General features: G+C 44.1%; 1 protein-coding gene across 1 annotated transcript in view; it reads left to right on the top strand.

Moving 5' to 3' along the window:
- Positions 1 to 877: 877 nt before the first annotated feature.
- Positions 878 to 22,194, top strand: part of MLLT1 (MLLT1 super elongation complex subunit) — a 30,080-nt gene continuing 8,763 nt past the window's right edge. The window contains exons 1-6 of the mRNA XM_065652693.1: positions 878 to 1,007; positions 3,957 to 4,137; positions 6,830 to 6,912; positions 15,351 to 15,494; positions 17,060 to 17,185; positions 18,649 to 19,194. Of these exons, the coding sequence (XP_065508765.1) occupies positions 996 to 1,007; positions 3,957 to 4,137; positions 6,830 to 6,912; positions 15,351 to 15,494; positions 17,060 to 17,185; positions 18,649 to 19,194 (1,092 nt within the window). The 5' untranslated portion in view covers positions 878 to 995. The remainder of the gene's footprint in view (positions 1,008 to 3,956; positions 4,138 to 6,829; positions 6,913 to 15,350; positions 15,495 to 17,059; positions 17,186 to 18,648; positions 19,195 to 22,194) is intronic.

Below are 22,194 nucleotides of genomic sequence, written 5' to 3' on the forward strand. Positions count from 1 at the left end.
AAATAAGAGGAGAAATGCAGAACAGGCGAAAACGAGAGGAACTGAGGAGAAATGAGGGATAAAGAAGGAAAAGGGGCCATTGAGAGAGAATGAAGGACAGCGAGGGGAAAAATGAGACCGAGGGAAAAGAAGGGAGGCTGAGGGAGAACAAGAACAGAGGGCGAGCAGAGCCGCCGGCTCCCTGCCCAGCCATTCCGGGCTGTGCCCGCTGTACTGGGAGCTGTGGTTTCCCTCGGTCTCAGCCCATTTGTGTAGGGAATTATAATAAACGGGTGAAGATTCGCTGCCGCCAGCGGCGGGGAACCGTGGGCCGAGGGAGGGAACAGGGGCGGGTTGGCGCGGATGGGGTACACAACAAGGCCACAAGCGCTTGGTCCCGGTTGGCGGCCGTGCTGCACCAGCCTGAGGGGCCAGAGCCACGCACGGGAAGGGCGCCCGGCAACGGGCCGCGGGCCCGGCCACGCCGCAGCGCCGCCGGGAAGAGGGGCAGGGGAAGCGGCGAGGCCCCGCTCCCTCCACTCCCCGCTTGACCCAGCGCAGGCTCCGCCCCTAGCCACGCCCCCCTGCAGCCCGCCCGCCGCCGATTGGGGGCAGCCGCTGCCCATCAGGCGGAGGCGGGGGAGGCTGGCAGAGCTCGGGCGGAAGCCCCGCCTGCAGGCGTGAGGCGGCGCAGCTATTGGCGGTGGGCGGGTGCCTCTCTGATGGCGTCGGTTTCCGGTTCCGCGGGGCGGGCGCCGGGGGGGTGGCGGGGCTGCTGCCTGTGAGTGACACACAATGAGGCGAGCGGCGGCGGCGGGGCCGTGAGGGGCCGCGACCGAGGAGGCGGCGGCGGCCGAGGCGGCGGGGAGGGGGGTGGGGGGGACGGAGAGCGGCTTCGCTCGTAGAGGGGAAGAAGGGAGAAGAAGGGGAAAAAGACCCCCTCCCGCCGACCGGCCAGCGAGCCCGCCGCGGCGGGAGCGAGCGAGCCAGCGGGGCCCGCGGCGCTGCGCCCAGCCATGGACAATCAGGTGAGGGGAGCGGCGCCGCCCGCCCCGCCGCGGGGGTGGGGCCGCCCGGCGCTGCTCCTCCCCCCGCGGGGGGCAAAGCGTGGGGAGGGGCCGGGGGACCCCCCCGCATCGGGGAAGGGAGGGGGGTGGCTTCCCCGGTGGTGGTGGGGGCATCGCCCCGCTTTGGGGAGGCACACCTTCCTCCTCCCCGCACCCCCTCCCAACACCCCCTTTTTTTCAGGGGGGGTGCCCAGCCCTCGCCCCTTCATGGGCGGCCGCGCTGCAGCCTCGCCCGCGGCGGGGGGTGGCAGCAGCAGCAGCGTTTCCCGCAAATTCCTGCCCGGGCTTCTGTACGGAGGAGGGAGGTGCCGGCGCTCCCACCCCCGGCAGCCGCCTGCGAAGGGTTAATGCCACCGGGAGAGTTGTTACCGCGGCGGGAGGGACGCGGGGCGGCGGGTTCTACCTGGGGGGATCCGCAGTTCAGGCCTTTGTGTGCGGGTGAGCTGCTAACAGGTTACCTGCGGGTTCAGGAGGGTGAACCCCGCTATATCCTTTGAATAATCAGCCAAAGGAGAGTGAAGGGAAGCTGGTTATGGCTTTCAGGCAATTAGCACATCAAACAAAAAAGCCGGGGCAGGCTTCAGAATGTTTATTGAGAAGTTGAAAAGCAGAGTCCTTTGTATTATTACAAATTGCTTGAATAGGATCCTGATTTCCCTTTGTTGAGAGACATGCTTGGAAGAAAAAAAACCCTCCATTTTCAGTGGAGCAACTTTGTATGTTTGTTATGTTAGGAGATGTTATTTTCAAATGTGTTTCAACTTCTGGCTTAATTCATAGTGATTGTTAATTGGAGCGATATGTGAGGAGTATAGCAAGTACAACTTTCACTCTCAGTTAAACAGTTCTCTTTTATGTTTAATTTTGTTCTCTTACACATAGTCCCATCTGTTTCTCAGCTAAAATTTCTCAGCCGTTTCAACTAGAAAGGCAGATTTTGTAGACTGACAGTCATTTGCACTTCTCTGGAGAGAGGGGTAGTAACTGGCAACAGTAGCACAATTTAAAGGGTAATTATGGAATCGATACCGTGAAGCTGCCGAACAGACTGGATCAGTGGATGTGAACGCTTGTGTGAACACTGTGGGAAGTACCCCAGATAAAGCAGACCCACAAACACCCTCTGATGCGAGCTTGGGATTCAGGCAAGCTGTTTCCACATAATACGCTTCCGCCGGAGCAGAGATTGCTGTGCTTTGAGTGAAACGCACCTTGCCTTTTTTTTGTATTCCTTAATACGACATGAAAGAACAGACGACTACGTACCTTCATTTTTAGCACGGTAGTGAGATGGAGCCAATGTAGATAAGCCCTAAAGCACAGAATGGGAAAAAATGGCCTGGCAAGAGAACTTGCGGAGGAAGGTAACCCAAAGAAATGCTGTAGCAAAACAGGTGAAGCAATTAATTAGATGAGTTTGTCCCCGAGTCTTAGAATGGATAGGTTGGATGGCAGCTGAAAGTATTTTGCTATGAAGATAACTGCCTGAAAGAGTGTGTTAGGGCTTAGAGATGAAATTAGAACTGGGCTGCAATTTGGGAGGTCGAGCTTTGATGTCTGGTGCTCTGCAGACCTCCTGTGTGATCTTTTTACAAAGAGAAGAATGCTGAGATTGAGTGACTTAGGCTTTTTCAGAAAGTATTAACCGTGCTCTGAAAAGCACATTTCGATAAAACGTCAGGTTGGATGTGCAAAATATTTTTTTTGAGCTTTAATCGTGGTCATACTCCTTGTACTTTCTCAATGGGAAAATGAGGATAATAGTTTTCCTAACGATCTGTTTAGAGCTCAGGAAGCTTTCCCTTTCCATGTTCATTGTCTAACATCATGGCATCAGTTTGGGTCTGTGTCCACCTGTAATACAGATAATGACGAATAATGCTGCCTCTCCCAACAGTAAACGAGAACTGCCAGAAGGAGCAAGACACTTATTTTCATGTCTTAGGTGAAGAAAGGACTAAAAACTGCCCTATTTTTATAAGCTTCCAGTTGCTGAAGCTGGATTTTATTTGCTTTAGGAGTTTGTATAATGTATATGCACAAAATTAGTAAGTAGTTGGATACCTGAGGTGTTATTCCATCTCTACAAATTTTACCCTAAGATTTGCTTGCTTTAACTGGTGTCTGAATCACATTTGCCTTTCCTCTGTTACATCTGTTTAATTAATTTTCTTTCTTCCAACTGTGAAGTCTGCAATAATATGTGGATCTTCACAATTAATTTAATCTGTTTTTTAAGACACTTAATGGGATTTTTGTGCTTTGAGTGAGACACTGAATACACCTTCTCTGTTATCCTGTGATTAGAGGAGGATTCGGGAGTAAAAATCGGAATTGGGTCATTTTAGGATTGGATATTGTGCAGGCGTGTTCTATGTTAGACTTGGTCTTTGAAAGTGCCTTAATGAAATATATTTAAAAGAATACAAGGAGTATCATGGCTGTATTCTAATGGATTACCTATTCCAGAGAATATCATAAACCACCGATTCATGATGTAATTTTTTCCTATTTTAAGATTAGTTTGCTGTCAGTGCTGTGAATTCTGTAAGTTGTGAACATCAAGTTCTGTCCCCGATGCTTTCTAGAAATAAAGATTCCACAATCAGGACTCTGCTGGCAATTGAGTTGATAAGTGAGGCAGATAAACCCATCCCTCTTCTAAAGCTGTTTTCTCTGCAATGCTACTATTAGTAAGAAAATAGGTATGAAATGATGCTAGGAGCTATTTTTATGATAACTTTTCTGTTGGCAACACTGTAGTTTTCAATGTGAGACTAACCTCTCTGTGGAGGCTGTTGAATTCTTGCCTTGCAGTGATCCAGCGTCTTCAGTTGGTGGGGCTCAGCGTTATGTGTAACATGTAAACCGTTTCATTTTCCTTCTGCTCTTACCTCTGTCCTGGAACAGTGCACGGTTCAAGTGAAACTGGAGCTGGGGCACCGAGCCCAACTGCGGAAAAAACCCACGACTGAAGGGTTCACCCATGACTGGATGGTGTTCGTCCGTGGCCCGGAGCAGTGCGACATCCAGCATTTTGTGGAAAGGGTGGTTTTCCGGCTACATGAGAGCTTCCCAAAACCCAAGCGAGGTGAGTGTGTTTTTGAAGATGGATTATTAGGTCGTCTTTGTATGAAGGAGCATCGTGCAAGTCAAGGTTGTCTTGGACTGTCAGCTTGCCCTGAAATATCTTCTTAAAGAGGAGCAAAATGTACATGGCGTGCGCTTGAGCTTTAACCTTTACCGTCGTTGTTTGAGGAAGGTCAGGGAGAATGGGACCTTTCTCCTGATGAAAGGGCTGGAGGTGAGATGCTTTCTTCTCTTATTTAACCATTAGTGCATGCAGGTTTTCAAGACAGTGATAGCAGGAGATGATAATTCATGTTACAAAGATGGGTTTGGTTTGTTAATATTCACTAACACAAGCTGGAAGCGTGTGTTTGGCGAGAGATGCTCAAATACTGGGCACGTATATGTACTGGAGTGTGTAGATTTTTGCATTGATCACTAAGCAGCCATCAGGATTTTTGCAATTTCTAGTCCCAGGTGCCAGTTCAAATAGTATTTAAGCTGGCAGAAATCAATGATGCCAAAGGGGTGGTGGTCTCTGAATTAATATATTTAGTCAGCAAGGTTGGGGAGAGTGTACAAATCGTAGTGCTATTTTCTGCTGGATCTGTTCTTTTCTCTCTCTGACTGCACAGCAACACGAACCTTATTCTTGGCGCGGGGCCGAGGTAGAGGAGCAGGAATTGTCCTTTTCGGCAGCGGTGCCGAGTTAGACCTGCTTAAGATTGTGTAGCTGCATCTGCAGGATTATTGTTCTGTGGTGTTATGAGGAATGCTGCCTGCCGGAGAGCAGTGCTGGAAATTGCTTTGTGGTGGGAATTCTTTGAAATATTTCTTGGGAAGGCTGCTGGGCACACGGGATGTCCTCAGACTACCTGCCACCTTGGTTATTTGTGAGAGTCCACAGTGGAAAGCAATTCCAAGGTGTTCTGCTCCTAAGGATGTGAACCTAGTCTGTATGTTAATAATATCTCCTTCCAATTGATGTTGTAAAACTGATGGATGATAAGCAAGTGCAATACTGAGCTGCAAGCTCATTTATAGAGTAAAAGTTGCAATCCGCTGTGCTACAATTCTTGTCATCTGGTGTAATTGCTTTATTACAAACAACTGTGTTGGGATAACACACGGTCTTTGCTTGGTCGGTTGCTGTATCATCTCCCTTTAAAGAGGCGTTTTTTCCGATCTCTGGGTTTTGCATGCTTTCTTCAGCTTGCTTGTAATACCAACTTGCTTTAGACCAAAGCGTGTCTGGGTTGTACATAAAGGCCCGGCAGATGCCTGCTAGTTGTAAATTTGTTTGAAGGGTTTGTTCAGACGGCTTGCAAAAAGCCAGTTCTCTGGTGAAGGTGGGCTCGTGTGGCTGGCACGTCGCTTGTGTAGTAATTGTATTTTGTTAGGATAGAGCAGCAAAGGAACAAAGGCTGCTCGGCAAATAGTCTTCTGATGCTTGCTGCCATCTTGGCACTGTTCTTTGGTTTGGGGCTTTTTCCTCTAAATTTCTTGTATGAAATTCAAGTTAAAGCAAGTTTAGAGATTTTGATTATTTTTAGATATGCACTTTTTTCACAGTTGATTTTTCAGTGCTGCCTTCTAGCACCTTTATGATGGTAAGAGTGCTTAGAGCTGGGGATAGTATATCTGCATTAAAGGAAGACAATTTGTGTGCTTTGAGGTTTGAGCTGGTTTCCTAATCATATTAATTACTTGGAATTCTTTAGAGAAGGTAAAAAGATTTGCACTGAATTCCTCTAATTGCCTAATTGACTTTATTTACATATATTGTAGTGCATAAATTAGATGTGAGTGTGTCTGGTTCCTGAGAGAATATCTGTGTTGGTCTCGTGTTTCTTCTGGCAGCTGTTATGTCGTGGCCAACTAAACTAAAATCGTAGAAGCCTCTGAGTTGGCTTTCGCTGTGCTGAAACGCAGTGGGAGATGATGAGAAGGATTCAGTAACATAAAGATACAACAGGTAGCAGGACAGGGCGAACCAAGGCAGGAAGCATGTAGATTAACTTCTTAGAAAAGATTTTGTCGTGGATGTTTGTGCAGCAACGGCGCTGTGACCTTAGCGGCAAACTGCTTCACCTTTCTCCATTTCCTTGTGTGTGCAATGAATAGCAGCGCTCACCTGCCCTTCGGGTTTGTTCCGAGGTTCAGGTGAAGCTGTTTGTAGTGTGGCTGTTACGTAATTATGAAGATTGAAGAGCATTTCAAGGAAAAAAGAAATCTGCTTGTATGGTATAATGTTTTGATTAATTGGTGTCAAAGTAAATTTTTACCTTACTGTAAATTGCCATGGTCTGGGTACTTGCCTTTTTTTTTTTCCTTTTTGCAAGACAGCTTTAAGTGGCAGTTTGCATTGTTGTGGAACAGCACCGAAATGTAATTGTATCTCACTGCAAAAGAGGGGGAAGAATCTCATGGAGACTCTGGCATGGAGCGATTTATGTTTCCATGGGAGGAGCTAAGAACAGGTTTTCATGTTCTTAACTATGCCTATGACCACCATCTTATTTTGATGTGTTTGTGCTGGTTTTGTTGTTCTCTTGTTTGTTTGGGTTGGGTTTTTAATTTTTTTTCCCCACAAAAGTCAGTGTTTCAAGCATGTCCTGAATTCTAAGCGGCCCATTTCTCATTTTGCACCTCCTTTTTGGTTAAAATCAAGTCACATTGTATGCTGAGTTAACATTTGTCTGTTCTCTTTGCAGTGTGCAAGGAGCCCCCTTACAAAGTGGAGGAGTCTGGCTACGCAGGCTTCATTATGCCCATTGAAGTGCACTTCAAAAATAAGGTAGAATCTGATTTCTGGTCTTCTAATTGTTTTGAGCTGTGCCAGAGCCTGAAACTGCCTGGCAGAAAGACTCTGAATTGTGTGACTGGTTTATGTGTGTGTTTTTTATTAGTCTAATAAATAGAATTTAACTGGGAGTTGGAAGCTCCTGCCAAACTTCAAAAGAAAGCTTTTGGCAGAAATGGAATCGTATCGAAAGGTGATATCAGGACAGTGTGATGGTCAGAGAGATTCTGAACAGAGATTGTACCATTTGTAACAGGCTTCTCTGGAATGGGTAATGTTAAAGCAGTTTAAAATATTTTATGCAAATAGGGAAGTAACTAAACATAAACCACTGATTTTTATAAACATTTGTAAATACTTTGTTGACTGGCAATATATTAAAAATTGATTTTTTTATTTGCAGTCTTATTAAATTAATTGTATGGGTATAAAATTTGCATGGGCCCAAGACAAAAATTTGCATTTATAGGAACAGGTATTTACAGCTATGCTAAAAATATTGTTGTTCTGATTCAGTACTCTTCCAAAAAGAAAACATTAAATGTTTTTAATCTTAAGATGCATTGCCAACAAGTATAAGAAAGTTGAAAGCTGGGATTTATTGCTTGTTTTAAGTTTTACCACAGAGGTCACGTGCTACGTGACTTGAAGAAGGTTATGAAAACAGGGATTTGGGCACTTGCGTTCATATCAACTCGGTTTCAGTTAAATCGTTTTCTTAAACATGAATACTAGATCTTTCTGGTTTTGATTACTACTGAAATACATTTTAAAAAGTTCTGCTTTTTATTCTTAAGAGGGAACCTAGATAACCTCGAATTTGACCATTAAATCACATCACTACAATGTGTGCTCTCATTCCCACCCCCTCAACCCTCCAAACCGTAACCCCAGGTTTTGTTGACAGCAGATTACATAAAACAACCAAATTCTCTATAAATTCCCAGCATCCTTTCCATGGTACCTCCCCCAAATATATCTGTTTCCTCCTTGCCCAGTCTAGCACAGTATTTTTTCCTGGTGGTGTCATTTTGTGAATAATTAACATTTTAGTTTGGTTTTTTATGGCCTTCCGCGTTGCTCTGTCCCCCCTGGATGAGTCTGAGTAACCAGCCGGATGATGAGACTGAACCACAAGGAGACTCATCTGCCCAACCTGGGAGTGTTTTGCTCACAACTTTTTTTTGTGAAGAGAAATGGCAGTCAGAGTCTCGGGGATGAAAGTTGTTGATAGAAGCAGCTTTTTTGGCAAATGCTGAAAACTACGAGCTGAATGCAAAAAAAACCCCTAAAAAACCTGAAAAGCTTAGAAGTAGTTTGACATCTGGTGGCTTTGCTGCAGTTTTGGATGGAAATCAGGAAACTCTTTGTCTGTGCTGCACATTGGCTTAATTCAGGTTCAAAATTGACCTTTACATTCCTGACTGAAAAATGTGAATGTCTCCAATGCTGATTTCTTGGAAGGGCAATTTCTGATGACTGTGATGGGTGAGCTGTTGTTTGTTACTACCTTTTTATTTTTTCTTCTCCTGTATTTTTTTGGTAGGTGCACTTGTTTGCAATGACATCTGTGTTCATGTGCTTTGTTTCTCTTTGTCCCTTGTTCATATAAGAACGTGGAACTGGCAGCTTTTCTGAATATAACTTGGTTTCACACCCACGGGGGTCATCGCTTCTCATTGTTTCTGTACACACGTGACTGCGTAGTTGTTCTTTCCAGCATTAAGGGTAGGATGGCTTTTATAAATAAGGGAAATAGGTGGTCTCTGTTCTTAGTGGAAACAATGGAAGTAGCACTTAATTTAGGAGAAGGTGCTTTGTTTTTGGCATTTTGGTCTTCAGCAACATGAAAAATTAATAGGAAAACAGGTTTAGTTGCAGAATTGTTTTCAAAACTACAAATCTTCAAAAATATTTATCTTTGTGCAGTTTTTTAGATGCATGCATTATGGGGGAGTTCTTCTGCATTTTTAAGCTGCTTTATGAATTGATCAGTTAAGGAGTTTTGGACAGCAGCCCCTGTTGTTAAATTGGTCAAGTGGTGGTTGAGGGAAAACGTCGTAACTTGTGTCTTCCAGCACGTTATTTGAACAGAAACGAGTTCCCAGGTTCAACCATGAACGTGAAATACGTGAGCTACACTGATGTTGTTTGAAATTTGCTTTTACTGCTTAAAAGCAATTTTTCCGTCCTTACATCAGCAAATGTTATATTCTCTGCACATGTGGAAGTCACACGTGGTACTTGGATTGCTGGAAGCTTAGAAACCGCCTGACGATGGGAAGAATTTGGCTTCTCTGACCACTATTGCCCAGTGATAACGCTGTCCTGAAATATTAAGAGCTATGATTATTTTCTGTAAGTGGAATTGAAGGAAATACAAGAGGTAAATACTTCTGGAAAGACAGAAACACAAAGACAAAGGATAAGCAGACTGGGATATAGTAGAATTTTTTAGAAAATGGGGAGGAGGAGAAGGAATGGCGAAGGCTTAGAATACAGCCTGTTTGCTGCTGCCTGAAAGAAAGTGACGTTAAAGCACCAAATAACTAGAAGTCTTCACTACTTCAAGACCATATGTTCACTCTGATCTCTGCAAACCTGTTGACACTGGTGGGCATCAGCTGTTGTGTGTGGAGCAGAAATTGTTTCCAATTTGCCTGAATTAATTCCAGCATTTGGGACTCATCCTTGACTGACTCTTTTTGAGTAGATGTTATGGATCGATTGTGGGTCTGGGCAGAAAACACTGTTTTGTGGGTGGCCGGGCAAGAGCCGGGTGGGGTTTCTGGCCATGTGCTCCCTCCATTCTAGCAGGTTTTTGTTGATCTGTGCCCTCTCAGTTGAAACAAGTTGCAAAGGCTTTGGGATTTGTTTATCAATGCACGTTTAGCTTTGTAGAGGTGAGAAGGGAGAGGGAGGGAGCTGCTCTGCACGGGCTCATCTCTGCCATGGCTGGCTGCATTTTTTTCCACGGTTTAAGCTCCTTTCTTAGCAGTTTCCTTTCCCTGTTGTAGTTTGTTACTCAGCTGATAAATTGTGGTTGTCGGAGCCAGTGCACTCTTTGCTTTGGCTGCAGAAACATGGACCTGTTAACTGCTAAGGAAGGCTTCTACTAAGAATGGCTTAAGAATATTTTTAATGAACTCAATTGGGGATTTTTTTAGGCAACTTTGCATAAAGCCACCCATTAACTCTTTGCATTGGAGTATTTTGTTGTTTGTTCGCAGTAGGACAGTCAGCGCTCACGGCCCCGCTGAAGCTTTTGGTGCATTTTGTCACACAGGGAAGTGTTAGAATATCCAAAAAGTATTCCTAAAGGTTCAGGAGCCTGTTTTTATCCTCTACGGATAGAGTCATGCCCCGTTGGCTTGTGTTTGTCCTTGCCGTGCTGTAGTTCAGCTCCTCAATAAGCAAGTGCTTTCTCAGTCCTGTTGTTTGAATTACAGGGTCTATATTTTGACTGTTGCTGTGAACTGGAAGGTTTGTGTATCTGAGATGCTGTAGTCTATACAGCACGCAGGACTTGCAGTCTCGGATGGGACCAACAACCTGCCGGAGTGTTTTCCTTTGGAAAAACGAGTGGCAGGGGCTCAGCGGGGTAAACCATGAAGCTTTTGGAAAGCACAGTTGACTAATGATAGCAAATCATTTGGGATTGTTGGACTGAAAATGGTAGCGTGCTATTTTTATTTTTAAATTCTTTGTGTTCCTTCCTGTAATGAGGGCCGCTGTTAGTGGCTTCTGGTGCTCGAATCAATACAAACTGGATACAAGAAATGCGTCGGCTGGTTTTTCTACTGCTCTTCCCTCTCCCCCGCTCAATTTCAACCATCTTGAGGCTTTTTTTGTGGCCTCATTGTTGTCTCCAAATACATCTCTTCTAGTGGCGTTCATTGTTATCTGGAGGCTGTAATACGAGTGTAACTTTGGTATTCATCTCCTGTTAGATTTTTTGCATCCTAATCAAATTAGATCAACCCCCCTTTCCCTCAACAAAAGCTAAAGGTCTCGTATCCTTCCATGCTACTCTGATGTAAGGCGGATGATATTAATGCAACATGGATAAGATGTTGTATTAAAGTCTCTTTAAAGATGCTACCACCTGATTTCAGTGCTAGAGATAAAAGGCTTCCAGTATTTACATAATGGATACATGTAACTTGGGCTTTTTCTGTTAGTGAAGAGGGAGATAAGGGAAGAAAGCGGAGAAATCAGTTTGATTTTTTTCCAGTTAGATTCAAAATAAAAACATGCATATTTTACCCCTTCTGCAATATTTATAGGTGTGGTACATCAAATACAGAGGAAAATACTGGAGAAAGGAAAAATTATTTGTTTTAAAGTAGGTACTCAGTGGAGACATTGTAGGTGGGTTGCACTGATGGCAGGACAGGTGAGATGGGAGATGAATTAGCGTCAGGACTGGGCTGTAGCAAAGGCTTTGGCTTGTGAAATGCTCTTCGAGAGCCTGTGTTTGCATGAGACATTTGATTTTACTGAACAAATCGCTGTGTTATTGGGGCTGCGTCTGCATAGATTTGAGGAAAGGAGGAGAAGATTTAACCTGTTGGTATTTATTCAGTTTTGCTGAAAGTTGTGGAAGGAGAAGTAAAACTTGTCATTTTGTCGAGCCTTTAAGTGGAAGCGTTAGTTGCTCCCATTTTTTGTGTCCGTTCTGTATTATTTTACCAAATCTGTAGCACTTTCTTTTGTGTTGCTGACAAGTGGTTAATATTTTTTTTTAAATGAATACATATTATCAATTTACCCCTTCTTCTATCTGAACAGGCTCTTTTAGTGGCCAGACCACCCGGTTGTGTTATTTCAATAGCCGATCAACGTGGTGTGTTCCTGGCCATCTCTGTATGCTGAATAAATCGCAGTGCCTGGCAAGGAAACGCTGAACGCAACAGCTTTACTAATCATACCAGCATCATGTCATGTATTTGTAACAGCCACTAGATTATTAAATGCTTGTCTTTGACCAGCGCGTGTATTTCCCTCATTTTCAGACAAGGTAATAGGCTTCAGACGGGGGAGGGTTCTGAAATGCTGTTCTCTGTTACTTAACCCTGTGGAATATAAAAAAAAAGATGAGTATTTCATGGACTTGTTAGCAGACTGTACCATAAGGCTACTTGCTTTAAAAAAATAAAAAATATTGGGCTATTCACTTTGAAATGTCCTGTGTCGGAGCGGGTGGAACACCAGTCAAACGGGTTGGACGAGCTGGAAAAAGGGGGGGTTCATTTATCTGGACGTTATGAATCGGTTATGGATAAATGACTCTGTCAGGCTGGATCTGTGGCAAAAGGGAAGTGGGGCTGGATGTTAGAGTTACTGAATAACCGTGAGCCTGCTTCCTTGGTGCGCTCGATTTTTGTAGATAATTTTGGTTTATGGCTTTCTAAAAGTGATTTATGAGCTTCATGCGCACGCTACCAGTGAAATTCTTTAGATTTGTGTTTAAGTGGAAAAGGGCACACCCTGCCTTAAAAAACAGGACAAGGAAATTTTAACAAAGACTTTGAAAAATTCCTCCGCTTACGAAAAGTGCCAGAAGAACTTTAACCCATTACTTCAAAACTCAGAAGGAAAATAAAGCAATTTCAGTGTTTTTAACAATGCAGTGGCAGACAGGAAGCCGAAAACACTAAAAATAAAAGTGTAACGCTCTCAGCTTTGGAGACTGGGGGTGGAATAGGGGGATTTGCTGGATGAAGGGACATTTACAGCGGCTGCAAATAAAAGCTTGGCCGTAGCTTTGTGGTGCACACTTCCAGTTTCCTTCTCTGGCATTGTGAGATTTAAGGGGCAGATATAAACAGAGGTTCTTGCTGAGAGATCCCAGACCAACTTAACCATTTCATGGCCAAGTTGACCACCACATTTTAATCTGAATAACCGCAATATCTACCAGTTAGAAATGGGTGCAATCTGTACTTTCTAAAGCCTTTCTTGGATGGTCTCAGCAACAAAATATCCACCAAAACTCTCTCCCCTTTTCAGTTTTCTTTGTTGAAGTCAAGGGTTGAATATCAGGAGGTGGATTCACGCAGTAGTAAAGCTTGGCTTACACTGATAGTTGCTACTCAAACCTGGACTTAAGCTTGTAGGCTGAGGAAGTACCGGCACTCCATTGCAGCTCATAGATCCGAAGACCTTATTTAGAAAGGCTTTGAAGTGTGGATTCAGCGTGGCTTTCTGTTGGAACTTGCAGGATGTGTAGGTCCAGATTTTCCTTGGTTTTCTTTTTTTGTTTTTCTTTATTTTCCCCTCCTCTCGCGCCCCCTCCCCTCTTAATGGTCATTTTGAGGGCAGAACCTTTTGGGGAGGACCGGATGGGTTAAGCTTTGCAGTGTGTTGAGCTGTAATCATTAGCTGTCAGGGAAGGCAGTAAAGGAAAGAATGTTTATTTGCAGCTTTTTTGCTTTGAGACTTTTGTACTGGAGCTTTTAGGAGTGCTGTAATCTTAACTATTCACTGGGGTGGGGGTTTCAGATGGCCTGAGGTGATACAAAGGATATTTTAATGATCGCGGTACTTGGCTGGGGCTCGGTTCCCAGTGCCGTCGTGATCTCTGAGTTGGAGAAAAATCACGTTAAAAAACTGTCTTAACTTTGCAATAAGTTGAATCTCTCCTCAACAGAGATACAGTAAATATTTGGGAAGTTCTCTGCTTTTGAGTCTATATATAAAAAATGAGATATGTAAGATAAAAGGGGAATTAATCCACTGCCCCCCTCCTTCTCTGAAAGCAAACAGGCAGATGACAAAGCAGAGCTGTGATAATGTGAATAAAACCTGCTTTTGCTAATATATCCAAGATCAATTTCTTCTATGTTGCAAACTAGGAAAAGCTTTTTAGAAACCGTCCTTAGGCCACATTTGGATTTCTATTCATCCTTCATTTAAGTTTATTAGACTTTGAGGGCCCCTCTCCAGCTGCTGTTCAAGCCCCAGCGTCAGCACACACATGCAGAGCTTGCTAATGATTCACTTAATGAGAATGGTCGTAGCAAGAGAGGAAAATGACTGTGTGGTGTATTTTGCAAGTATTTTTCTACTTCTTCCCTTTCATCTGTTTTAGCAGCCATGGAACCCTTTCAAGCGTGCGTGGATTCTTCAGGATTTTTCCAAAAGAGGGTCTGAAGACCCTGGTGTTGGTAGCATGTTCTTGCTTTTATGTGTCTGCGTAGATGTTGCCTTCCCCTCTTTTGGGGAGTCAGGACTCAAGATTTTGACTCCCAGGTGGGCTTAGGCTACTGATTTTGATATAAACCAGGTGTTGTTACCACACTTTTTGTTATTAAAGCTGTAATTTGTACAAGAAACGGCTTCTTTAGTGATGTTCGCATCCAGCAAACAGCAGGAATCTGTGTAGTCTGGAGCTGTTTGATGCTTCAGCCTATTTTCAGCAAATCTAATGACTCGGGCTGGGAGCCTGCGGCGTCTGTTCCTGTCCAACAATGCGACGGCACCAGGAGACGGAGCTGCTGACTGGGAATTGTGGAAGGGACTTGCTATGCAGCCGCTCGGTGTTGCGCCCTGAACGAGGTGCGTGGGACGCCTCGGTGTAAGTACCGATTGCGCTGTGAGGCTCTGCCGGCTGCAGGACAGGCTCTTTCGCCATATTTTCATCTCGAAACGCATAATACAAGATAATACCAGGCAATGTCGTCATCGATATTTGTAATACACGAGTAGTGTGCGATATTTGCAATTTTGGGGGAGAAAAGGGGTTTCTGCAGTTGTCCGTACTGCAGATGCAGAGTGTTCGCTGTGCTGCAGCAGGTGGAACGGAACCAGTGAGGCGCAGATGATCCCACCGTGCATACAAACTCCGGATTTCTCCAGCAAAAGTGCCCTTGGAAAGTTCAAAAGCCTGGGATCTCTTCCCATTCAGCCCCTGCAATATGCATATTGAAAAGGATTTTACCAGACGCGTCGGCCTTTTACCACTGCATTTGATCTTTTCTCAGCGTCCGCAGAGATCCTGTGAATTCAGAAGTTGTTCATTCTCTAAATAAAGGATTATGCTTTGCTTAATATTGATGCTTATAGTTCAGTAGCTTCCCAAAGGAGATAGGATCTGAATTTCAGTGAAAAACAGAATAGTGGCTAAAGCTTCTGAATCCGCTTTCCTGGGATGACTTGAACAGCTTTCAAGTGACAATTTTCAGTCAGTATCCTTGTCCGCATGTTGCTTTTGCAGTGAAAAGCCATGCCTGAGTTTCTGATGAACAGTATGTTAACTTTAGGCCCAAATAGTTTATTTTCTAGCTCTCTGATACTGTGATGAAAAACTCTATGAAGGCAACACTTACTCGGTGCTTTATTTGGGGTTTTCAGGAGTGACTATTTGAATCCTCTGCCTTAATGCACTTGCCAAACTTCTTCCATTTTTGCCAAGTCTGTCTTGTTTGTAGGAGGAGCCGAAAAGGGTTTGTTTCACGTACGACCTGTTCTTAAATCTGGAGGGAAACCCCCCCGTGAACCACCTGCGCTGCGAGAAACTGACTTTCAACAACCCCACCAAGGAATTCAGACGCAAACTCATCCGGGCCGGGGGGGTAAGTGCCGCAGGGACCGGCGACCTGAAGAGGTTCTGCTCAAATGTACGCTGGTCTCGTTTTGTTCTGGGTTGTGTTTTTTTTTTTATCCACTGCTTTCCACATTTCTTTAAAGGATGACCCAGCCGATTTTTACTCCTGGTTACGTGACTGTGGCACTTGAAGCAGAACTAAACCGTTGCCTGTGTGATTAGTGGTGCTTCATTTTTAACTTAAATGTGACCATTAATATAAAAAACCCCTCTGGGAAAGGGTCTCATGTGGATGTCACGTGTTGTCCGTCAGTTACACTTTTCTGCAGCCTTCCCGGTGTCGGGAGCTGGATCGGTACAGAAAAGCTCAAGAAAAGGGAGAAGCTTCCAGTGTGTTCCTTTACTCATTTTTGCCACAGGAAAGCTCAATACTCAGCACGTTCTGGTCAATAAATGTCCTCTATACTTGAGGTCACCTGCCTGTGGCTTAAATAATAAAAAATTAAGGAAAAGCATTAGAATTTAGAGCAAAAATGGGTGTGAGAGGAGAAAAATAGGTATACCCTTGAAGGCACAATAGGCTATGGGTTGGTACAGCAGATGAACTTATTTCTGGGTAGGCAACATTCAGTGATAGACTAAAGAAAGGAGAACCACAAGATCTAGGCAAATGAGTGTAAACCACAAAGTGCATGAAGTGTTTAACCAGGCAGTGAATATCAAGACTGCATTTTGAAACACCTACATATGTAGTAATTATCATTATATTCTGTTCAAGGACTTCATTCAAGATGATCTTAATTGCTGGCAAAATTTTCTTCGGAAGAAAACCCACGTTTCTAGCCTGAAAAATTAACAAAGTAAAAAAAGCTGTGGGGAAGTTTGTCCCTAATACATCTCAAGAGTGGCGAGGATTCCGAGCCGCTCCGTCCGGATCTTCCTCGCTGTGCCAGCGCGTGTCCGTGTGGGGCACAAAGGGGAGAGCGCTTGTTGCAGCTGTAGGGTGGCTGGGACAACATTGACTTTCTAGGGTTTTCACAGCACATTATTGTATTCCTGATGTACCGAGGCGGTTCATCTGTGATTCTGACAGAATACAGGGAGGTAAGAAGGAAAGTGTTTCGTGGAGCTCAGTGCTTGGTGTTAAGATCTTGTCAGGGGAGACACCCAAGACCTGCATTTTTCCTTTTTCTTTTCCCCCGAACGGGTGAATTCAGCTTCTCTTAAATTGATGAAATCTTGCTCGTTTCTTCCACATTTCTCTTGCTCCCCTTGTGCAGGATAAGAGCGTTTGCAGCAGAACATGCTGTTCTTGTCCAGTGCTTTATTGCCTGCTTGCGCTCAGAATATTGGCGTTCCCTTGGGGAAAGATACTTGATATTGCTTGTTGCCTTTCATTTTTTTGGTGCTTTTTTGAGGAGTTGCCTTGAAAATGGAGCATTACCTAGAAAATATCTTTTTATGGCCCTTAAGCAGGAGAAAAAACATTCAAAAGATGAATAATAGTGCGTTAATTGAGCAAGTGACTTAACATAATCATGTGTTAATAGCCCATGCGACTTGTACATAATTTTTCTTCTTTTTTATGACTAGGTAATGGTAATGCCAGAAGGAGCAGAGACTGTTTCAAGGCCCAGTCCCGATTACCCGATGTTGCCCACAATCCCACTCTCTGCCTTCTCGGATCCCAAGAAGACCAAACCATCCCATGGCTCGAAGGTCAGTGGGACGTCCTTTTGTGTCACCCTGAGGTGAAAAAGTCTTTCAGGACTTGCTGCTAAGAGCTTGTTTAGCAGCTGTTTCTGTCTGCTGCTAATTCCGAAACCTCCTTCCCTGTGCTCTGTGGTTCGCTAGCTAATGGCCTGGAACTTATGATAATTTAGGAGACTTTTAAATGGTTTGCTAGACTTCTCTCCAGGGAAATTTTGAAAACAAAATTCAGTGTCCAAGACTGGGAATTTTTGGTGAATCATATTGTCCTCCTGATACTCTATAGCAGATCAAGTGGAATGAAGTCCACCTTAAGTTTTCTTTTTTTCACTTATGCAATGAGGCTGTTTTTGTGTAATTCTACATAGGAGAACCAATCCACTAGCAGTGTGTTTTGAAGCAGATTACATACACTTTATTGGCCCAAACAGTCCCAAATATTAAGAGCAATTCATTTTACAGCGTAATTCAATTCTGATATCCATTTTCTTCAGGGCTCTATAAACACTGCTGGCACTTTGGTCATGCTTTCTGATGCTGATGATATGAAACAGAATAAAGATGACTTATCTGCCAGTGGCTGATTTAATTTTGGTCAGGAATTAAGCATTACAAAATGTGGAAGACAGAGAAATGAAGGGCTCTGACATGAGCTCTGGTGAAAATTGCCAGTAGCTAAAGAGCAAATAATCTCCTGCTTCTCTTCCTCCCCATTGCCCTCAGAGCTGCGTGTGCGTTTGCATCTCAGCGTGTCCAGTTCATACTCCAGTATCTCCCCACAAGACCCACTTCTTTCAGTATTTTGAGTTCATATATAATTTGCAAAGGGAATTAATCCTTCCGTGCGTACCTGACTCTTAGGACGGGCAGAGTCCCAGTGATTGGTGTCTTAAAGCTCTTACTAAAGGTGATGAAGTGGCTGCTGATATCAGACACTTGGGCTCTCACGGTTGTGGGGACACACAGTATTTTTGTCAAGTTGCGATGTGGTCCATGCAGTAAGTTGGGGTCTGTGCGGCAAACATAACTTGCATTTGCCATAGAAGTGATTTAACCTTCAAAAATTCCTTTAGTTGCTGCTTTTTTTTCCCTAAAATGCAGTTATGAACTATAACTTTGTAACACGACTTGAGTGAGTTTCCTCTTATCTGGCTTCAGACGTTAACCCTGCAGATTAAGTCTGAACTAAACATCCATAGATGTTTATAGACCTCCTTTTATAGACCACGGAAAGGAACAGGCATTTGTGAAATGTTTCATCCTCTCCTAATGTAGATATTTAAGTGCCTGCTGTCACTTTCTGTCCATCAGCTTTGGGAAATGGAGATGTCTGCCTCGAAGGTAGGTGAGTACATTAGGCGTGTGTGGGTGGATGTCTACATGAAACAAGCGCGGCAGGGTGATTTATGAGAAAGCGTTTCAAGAGCTTCAGTTTCATACCTCGCTTGCATGTTTCTGTTGTTGAATTTTAGGATGCAAACAAGGAAAGTAGCAAGGCATCCAAGCCACACAAAGTAACCAAGGAGCACAGAGAGAGGCCAAGGAAAGACTCTGAGAGTAAAAACTCCTCCAAAGACCTTGAAAGAGAACAAAACAAGCCTTTGAAGGACTCCTCCAGAAAACCAACTGAGAACAAACTGCCTAAGGAGGAGAAGGCGCCTCCAAAAGCTGCTTTCAAGGAACCAAAACTGGCGGTGAAGGAGACCAAACTGGAGAACACTTCTCCGAAGGGTGGGCCGCAGCCGGAGCTCAAGTCTTCCAGCAAGAGGCCGTCCAACGTGGAGTCACCAAAGCCCAGTGCCAAAAAACAAAAAAAGAGCAGCTCCAAAGGGGTGAAGAACATCCTAGGGACGTCTCCACGAACCTCGTCTTCCTCGTACCCAGAGAAGAAACAAACCAAGGAGAAGATGAATGCCAAAGTGGAAAAGGTAAAATCGGAAAGCGAGGCCAAGGAGATCAAAAAGCCGGTGGAAATGGACGAGTCGAATTCAGAGGATGAAACTTCTTTCAAGTCAGAGGTGAGTAGGGATTTGTCCTTCACCAGCATTTTTAAGGATGCTGCTTAAATCTCTGCATGAAAAAGGTGTCAAAAAATATTCCTTCAGATAAGATAGAGAACCAGACTCGCAAAAGCTTGGGCTGAGTTATATCTCAAATAAACTCTTTGAAAATGCTGGCAGTATTAATCGGTGCTGCTGCTGCTTTACTCCCGTTTCAGATACACAGTTCTATTTAGACTTATCTGCAGGCACTTACCTACAAGTCAGAGCCGAAGGTGATGGTTTCTCATTCATCCCTTGCAGTGACATTTATAAAGCCAGAGTATCGTAGGCATAGATACGCTTTCTACCTGCTTATGATAACATAGTGGTTTTGAATGTGATCTTAATTCAGGAAAGGAGGCAATAATTTCAGTTTTATTTCTGAAAAAAAAAGAACAGTATTAAAATGTAAATAAAAAACTATTCCTGACATGGCCTGTAAGAAATGTGCTGTTGGCTAAAGCTCAAAATACGTGCCACTAAACCTAAATAAGTTGTGTTGTAAAATATAAAACAAATTATGTTATTGTGCTGCTATCTTTAAAAGCTGTCTAAATATTTTTTTCCTTTTTGCAACTAAGAACACCCTTCGTCTTCTGTCTTCTAAAAATTCTTTTCCAAAAGAAGGCCAAAAAAAAAAAAAAAAGAGGGGAACGATACAACTTAAATCCAAACTCTGGCTGCTTTTTGCTTTATATTTTGTATTTGCTGTAAAGAAGCCATATATCTATTCCCAGGATAATACCACATGAATTTTTGAACTGCTTCCTGCTGACCACTTTTAGAAAGATTTGTTTTATTAGAATAAATCTTCTAGGGACAAGCTGCGTTATGATTTAACCAGCACTGTGATACACTAATTATTGACGTGTTTATTTCAGAAAAGATTTTTTTGCAAAAGATTCCTGGTAGACGAGTTTATCGGGAAAGCATTAATTCACGTGATTTGGCAAAGCCTTTTTCCAGATGGATTAGACGTGCAGCTTGTGCATTCAAAAGCGGCAGCTCCTCACACCTGAAGTGCATCCGAGTGCAGCAAACCCCTCGTCTCCGCACCAGCCACCGGCCCTCGGCGTCTCAAGTGTCACCCGTCCCTTCGGCTCTGAGCTGATGGTTCTTTTGCCTGTTCCGTGACAGAACTTGAAGCTCGAGGCTCGAACTTTATAACATGTTGGCATCAGCGGGGGAGACTGAGCTCCTTTTCCACCCTGGGGGCTCTTGTAGCTCCCAGCGCTGCCGTTTGCTGCTCCGTGCTGGTCCAGCTGTCTGTGATCTGTGTGGTAAAGCCACATCACTAAAGCGAACGAGCAGCTGGAGGTGGATCGGGGCCCGGAAACTCTTAAATCAGCTTTGGTGCTGCAGCCAGCGGGTTGTGCAACGTGCTCCGGGGCTGCAGCTCCGCGGCTGCTCCGACTTGACATCTTTGCAGGCTGCTGTTGAGAGGAACAGTCTTGCTCTCGTTGGTGCTGCTGTGACTGCAGCGCTGCAGGAATTTCTCCTTCCATTTCGGCCCTGCTAAAAGTTAGTTGTCCGTCCTTATTTACTTTTTTTTTCCCTTCCCCTCTCAAGTCCAGTTCCCTGAACTGGCCTCATGCTTGGCTGCTGAATCGCTGGTGCTGACAAAAGGGAGAGGCTGAGATGTGAGGGGAGGAATTGCTTTTTTTTCCATTGTCAGCGTGTGCTTTTGCCACATGGCGGTGACAGTACTGCGGCCTGAGCACGCAGAGCATGTCCAGCCTCCGGAACAGCTCCAAGAGCTGAGACGGTTCATGGCAAAAGGAGAAACAGGAGTTGATAAAACTTCCAACGTCTGCTTCGTGGGTGTATTAAGTCATTCTACGGGAACACCTGCTAGATTATCAGGAATGGAGGATGTTAGGATTGAATCTGTAGTCGAGACACGAGAGCTGTGCTGCCTTATTTTGAAAGTATTGCGCTTTCCTTTTATGTTGCAATTTTTTCTGAAGAAATAGAGCTGCTGCAATGTGCCAGTGTAGCAGATATTGGCACTGTTAAACTATTCTCCTTTGCAACTGGATAATCGGCAATTAGAATAGCCCTTTTTGACGTTTTTTACCCGCATTCTTACAGCTGAATAAATGAAACTTGACAACGTTTTGGTGATAAGTTATAGGGATGGATGGCGTTGGGGTGAAAGTCCTGCCACTGCTTTCATTTATTAATGCCCAAAGCTGCTGATGTGCCTCTTTCTACCTGTTCACAATGTTTTTATAATATTAACAGTTTATTACAGAAAGTTTATTGATCAGTGGGAATGTGTGATTTCTTTTCTAGTATCAGGATTTGGTAGTGGAAGTAATAGGTGGTTTCCCAGGAATGGTGCAATGGAACTGAAATGCCCAGTTTCCAGGAAATTACTTTTAGAAAGGCGAGATAATATTACAGTACGTGGAGAATCCTTAAATAGATCCTACTGAGTAACAAAAAACCCCTTTATTGTAACAGCCACTGCTGCTGTCGGGGAGGAAATATTTGATTTAGTCTTCACTGCCACCTCGTGGGCCTTGGAGCCAGAGCGTGCGATTGCTCTAGAATATCTTGTTTATGTTAAGAACATGTATTCCTGAAACTCCATTTCTGGAGGCTGTTATTAGCAGCAGCTCAGTATCTCTCTTCACTCGCTCTTACTGCTCCTGGCAGTTCTGCAGGGTGGGGAGTTGGTTTCACTGCAGTTTGCCTGGTTATGTTTGCACAACAAACTGGAAACAGTACAGTGGATCCCTCAAACTGGTGGAAAAACAACTGGTTTGGGGGTATAGTAATAAATTTGAATTGATTTTGGAGCCAAGTGAGCTAGTTAGGGTAGGCATCCTTTCCAGGGTTAATCATCAGCACGAGCTGTTCACAAGGAATGTTGGTGGGTTGCAATAAATACCCTTTTTAAGAGGCTTTGCTAACTGCTCTGGGTTGTTTGCCGGTCATCTTTCACGTTTCAAAGGAAGGGGTTTTTCACTT

The sequence above is a fragment of the Caloenas nicobarica genome, chromosome 27 (assembly GCF_036013445.1).
Source record: "Caloenas nicobarica isolate bCalNic1 chromosome 27, bCalNic1.hap1, whole genome shotgun sequence".
NCBI classification, from domain to species: Eukaryota; Metazoa; Chordata; class Aves; order Columbiformes; family Columbidae; genus Caloenas; species Caloenas nicobarica.